This window comes from Teleopsis dalmanni, chromosome 1, assembly GCF_002237135.1.
Source record: "Teleopsis dalmanni isolate 2A chromosome 1, ASM223713v2, whole genome shotgun sequence".
NCBI classification, from domain to species: Eukaryota; Metazoa; Arthropoda; class Insecta; order Diptera; family Diopsidae; genus Teleopsis; species Teleopsis dalmanni.
Genome location: NC_051846.1, coordinates 185,165,867 through 185,171,670, shown reverse-complemented (window position 1 = coordinate 185,171,670; position 5,804 = coordinate 185,165,867). Strand labels below are relative to the sequence as shown.

The following is a 5,804-nucleotide window of genomic DNA, read 5'->3' as shown; positions in this document are numbered from 1 at the left end:
TATTTCGACAGGTTGTTTTGGTCTATGTGCTCAGGGACCGATTGTGATTATTTATCCTGAAGGAACCTTTTATAGTCAAGTGAAACCCAATGATGCGAAAAAAATCGTGGTACAGCATATTATGAAAGGTCAAGTTGTTGAGAAATTGTTATATCACGACCAGCAAACAAAAGAAGTCATCCATAAATTATTGGATACGATAAATTTTTTCTATCAAGTTTGCCTAGACGCTTCGTTTTGTTCAGTAATAATTGATTATATGAACTATATATTATATATTTACTATATATTAAAATTTGCTAAATTTTGATTTTGATTTTTTTGGTGCCCTTCTAACAAATTCTTACGCCCCTCAGTTTTGACTATATCTCGAAGCATTAAATATGATTTTTTGTCCTTTATTTTTTAGCAAAATTTTACATATCAGTAATGGAAAACAATACCAGAAAAGATTTTCTCTAATTTTTTATAAATTAAACTTCGAAGCGATTTGCTGTTATTTATTTCACTAATTTTTTCCAAGTCCAGGATCTTTTGAATCTTTTAAATTGACTTCCTAAATTTTCTTATACTTTCCTGTTTGTGTTAGGTAGGTATTTTTCCTGTTAGGTATTTTTTTTCCAATTTTCCTAACCTAACCTGTTTGCATATATGGACCTGTTAGGTATTTTTTCTACTAAGTTTTTGTTTATAACTTGAGTTCCGTCTTTTTCCTGGACTTGGAACTCTACTAGCATTACTCAATTGCAAGTTTAAAATTACTCAATTGATCTCAATTATTATTATGTATGAATATTTTTTTAATTTTGATGATGACTGCCTTTAAAAAGGATATTTCAAAAAATTGAAATTCAATTGTGATGTATTTTATTTTTAATATGAAAAAATATTACAAATTTTTGCCTTCTAATTTGAATCTAAATTGAATTTGAATAAAAAATAAAAGCAAATAGTTTAGTTCAAAAAATTTATTATTATAATAGTTTTTCAATATATTAAATATATTCTGTATTAAAATTATTATTATAATAGTTTTTCAATATATTAAATATATGGTTCAATATATTATAATAGTTTATAGTAGTATTATAATAGTAATATTTAAATTTATTACAAATGTTTTGTTTTCTGATTTCATTCATTAGTTTTCACAATCTTTGAATCCTTTAAATTTTCTTATTTAGTATTTAAATTTAGTATTAGTATTAATATTAGTATTTATTAAAATTTATTACAAATGTTTTGTTTTCTGATTTCATTCATTAGTTTTCACAATCTTTGAATCATTTAAATTTTCCTTATAATTAAATCTTTTCCTTTCCTTATAATTAAATTTTATTAAATTATTTGTGTTATTATAATTAATTTATTACAAATTTTTGCTTTCTAATTTGAATCATTCTATTGAATGTACGATAAAAAATAAAAGCAAATAGTTCATTATTATATTATATATTAAATTATATATTAAATATTTATAATAGTTTTTCAATATTATTCTTAATATTAATTAAATTTATTATTAGTATTATAGTATTATAATTTAAATTATTACAATTTTTTGTTTTCTGATTTCATCATGTCACCAATCTTTTAAATTTTGTTATATTTTAATTTTAATTTAATATTTTATTAAATTTTTTGTGTTATTAATAATTATTTTTACAACTTTTTTATTTTCTTCTGAACTTTAGTTTTCCGAATTTTGGCAAATAATAATTTTTTATTGATGAATACAATTATTTAAAATTTCTGAAATTTAATATTATTTTCGTTTTACTGAATGTAATTTTCCTTATATTATTAGCACAATCTGATTTATAGAATCTCAAACACATCTCCGATAAATATATTTTTAATGCAATTAATTGAGATAATATTTATTATAATATTTAAATAATATTTATTTTCAGCAATGGAGATAATTTATATAAACTTTCATAATCTATTTTCAAATTTTTCATTCTGTTCGTTTCTAACTTCTAATCAAATTTTGGTTAAAAAAATTATATAATTCTTTCACTCTTTCAATGTTATAACTATGCATTGGGTTTGTTGTTACAATATCGACAAGATACGATATATTCTAAAGCCCACTTCAAGTAACTTAATCAAATATGTTTTGTTGTTGTATTTGTTGTATTTTTTTAAATTGGAATCGCTCTTGTTGTAGTTGTTCTTCATCTATAGCTGGCATCAATTGCAGTTCTTTTTCAATGTTCCTTAAACCAAACAACAACCAAGTTTCGTTGTGAGTTTTCATTTCGAAGTGTATGGGATATTCTTCCTCATAATTACTATCAGTTTCAAATATTTCGAAATTGTCACCGCAATTTAGAGCTTCATGCAAATTTAATTTGGCCTTTTCACCATAAGATACATTACACTTTTCGCAAGTAAACTTAGCTTTTGGATCATCATTCTGTGCGAATTCCACTGGTTTAGTGATTTCCATGAAATGTTGAAAGTCACCTTCTACATCTTCAAGTATGACAAAATCACGATTTTCTTTACGGCTAGCAGGTAGACCAGCAAGATAAAAAGGTACTGTGTATAACTCCAAAGAGGTATGACACAGCTGCAAACAATACAAATTCACGTTTTTCAAAGACGTCAAAAAGAATTTGTTTCCACTAGTTTTATAGTTTAAGTAAGCTTCGGTAATAGTATCAATATTGCAGCTCTCTTTCTTTTCATTTTCACATTTCAATTCTTCTGGGTCGACGTCAATAGTTACTCCCTTAACGCGGAATTTTCGGGGTAATGACATTTTCTTCACACCATTAATAAAATTGCTTCGTTCCATTCTTAGATAAACATTCAAACGGTTAATTCTAAAGTTGTCGGTATTTAAATAACCAAGTGATTTCATAAAAGTCTTCACCTTCTCCAATAACAGTATGAATAACATATCAATACTATCATCAATATCGAAATGATTCTCAATGGCTAACTCAGTACTTTCAAAAACGAAATTGTAGTTATTAATTTTTACGTAGAATGAGGTTTGTATATATACTTTCTCGGATATAACAAAAAGTATGCGTATAGTGGATGGAAGTTCATCGATAGCTGCAGCTGCCAAAAAATCCATATTGCCTTCAGTAGCGTTATCGTGTTTCATTATAAAAGTATTTGTGTCATTGTCGATAATCGCGCGCAATTTTGCTCGCTCATCATGTGTCATTCTCAAGTTGGTGACATAGGTATTCTTTACATAATGCTTTCCCAATGGCTCGTTACGTTCGGTGATATCATAACAAGTTTCACAGTCAATGATTTTACCACGCTTGGTGTGCCAACGATGAATAAATTCCCTTGTTTCGGGGCTATATACGCTGTAAGTAAAGCTGGAGTTGGGTTCCTGAGATGGAGCAATTTCATTAAACCGATTCATTATTCTTCACTATTATTCACTTTTAAAATCAAATATGAAAGTTACTTTAATAATAACTATTAGTTGAATTTACTTTGTAATACACACAATGATGTTTACTTTTGAACTGATTGATGTTAATGATTTTCTATCAGCTTATATACACCTGAAATGACCTTCAGATAAAGTAAAATATAATTATTTCATACATTAACTCCTTGCTATTAAGTAGAACTGTAGGGTTTTTTCCTCAACATTAATTACCTATGCAATTCTATTGTTTGTCGTTACCTGAGTCAGTTAGATAATATAGTTTAAAGCGAGTTATTAATTTTTGACCAAAAAATTATGTGCGTTGTTGGGATATAAAGAAGTAAGTTTTGGTATAGAAAGATAACAAATGGAAAGGAAAATTCTTAGAATAGGTGGATATTAGTGTCCTAAAATTATAACAAGTTATACCTAGTTAAAAGTAAGATTTGCCTCAATTTCGAGTCTTAGAATTTCCACCAAAGTTCATACCAAGTTCATAGTCAAAATTATTGCTAAATTGTAAACTGGCATTAAACATGAAATGTCTTCACCAAATTTAATTTATAATTAATAAAATCTTATTAATTAATTCCTAATTGGTGAAATCGTTTTTGTTAATAATGTATTCTAAACGACGAATCTGTGTCATTACAATGCATAATCTAGAATAATGATTTCACTAATTTTAATTATTTGATTAAGCTGTAATTAATACTTAAAATAGTACAAATACTCTTTTAAACAAATTAAGACATTAAAAAAAATTTTAATTTTTTATTAAATGAGATCTGTGGTTTACCGTCTACTTTATTTGCAGTATTAAGAACTCTTGATTGTAGAAAAGTTAATTAATATCAACTCACATTTTTATTTATTATAGTATAGTAAAGTGGCCATCAGTATTTTGAAATATTAATTAGCTTAACGGTCTATACATCATAGACAGCAAGGATCAAGTATTGAACCCTGTAAGTTTTAAATCCCAGACCTACATGTTAAGACCCGAACCAACCTATGCTTAATGTTAATGCCTGTGCTGTGCTATTTTTTACAAAAAACGCATAAACTATAGCTATATAAATGAACTTGATAATTATAATTAAGTTAATAATTAATTATTATTATAATTTCAAACACTATCATTTGTAGAAACAATATCTGCATATTCATCTAAATCGCTTAAATTCTGTTAACATCTTTAAGGAGTTTTGCATTTTATCGCTTTTTTTAAGGCCAAGGCGAAGAGAATATTTGTTAAATCACCTAGCTTTATTTCTAGTTAAAAATTGATGCCGATTTAGAATAAAAATGATAGAATGATATGCAATAACCATAATAGATCCCGATGGTCGCAGTATCACATCCTATATTTATAATAATAGAATATAAAATGAGGTAATGATAGGAAATTATTATAGAAATAGAATAGAAATAGAATTTTAATTGATAGAAATTTAAAGCGCAGTTTTTAATACTTTTGTCATATAAAATAATAAAATAAAATAATAATATAAAATAATATAATAAAATAATAATATAAAATAATAAAATAAAATAATAAAATAAAATAAAAATAAAATAATTTTTATATGTATTAGTACCAAAGTTTTAAATTTTTGTTCAAATAAGTCCTTGGACTATCGATATATACATAGGTATCTTCAAATATGTATCCGGTATTTGAATCATTTTGTATTCAAAATAAGTTTCTAGTTATAGCATATAAAAGTTTGAATTTAAACTCTCCACTCTCATGTTAAAAGATTATTAATAGATTTCAATTAGGAGGTTTGCAAATGAGTGAGTTTACTTATTAGTAAATAAAATTTAACTTAATTGATTAATTAACTTTAGTTTAATAAAGTTTTCAACCATTTTGGGATATATTAGACGTGTATTTTGTATATAAAGTGTTGAATTTGTTTGATACTGACATTATGTTCAACTATTATAATGTTCATCAATACAATAATGAGGTTTTCTGTAATTAATAATGAAATTAATCAAATATGTTACTAGAGTTTCTGGGAACACCTGCCTGTTTCCAGCTTATTTAGTCTTTAAACTAACTAAGAACCCTGAATGACTTTCAAATTATGCAATTGAAATATTATTATATTAAAGGAAAGAATACCTTTAGGGAATGATAAGGTAAAACTTTAATACCATTCATTTTTCGGTATAAAATATTATATACATGCTTTAAATATTAAGCACTAATAAAATATATTTTAAACAAGTATACTTGTTACTTAAACTTCCCCAGCATATGTAAAAAAATGATATTCAATATTTAAATAATTAGCTAATACTTAATGCTAACATTTAACTTAATTTTGTTATATTAATTATAATCTGCTAATACTGTTTTTAAATTTTACACATACTTTTTTAA

General features: G+C 25.1%; 1 protein-coding gene across 1 annotated transcript; it reads right to left on the bottom strand.

The window, feature by feature from the left end:
• Positions 1–2,107: 2,107 nt before the first annotated feature.
• Positions 2,108–3,397, bottom strand: LOC119666884 (protein terminus-like). The gene has a single exon (XM_038076161.1). It carries the CDS (start codon positions 3,395–3,397, stop codon positions 2,108–2,110), a length of 1,290 nt encoding a protein of 429 aa, XP_037932089.1.
• Positions 3,398–5,804: the final 2,407 nt, after the last annotated feature.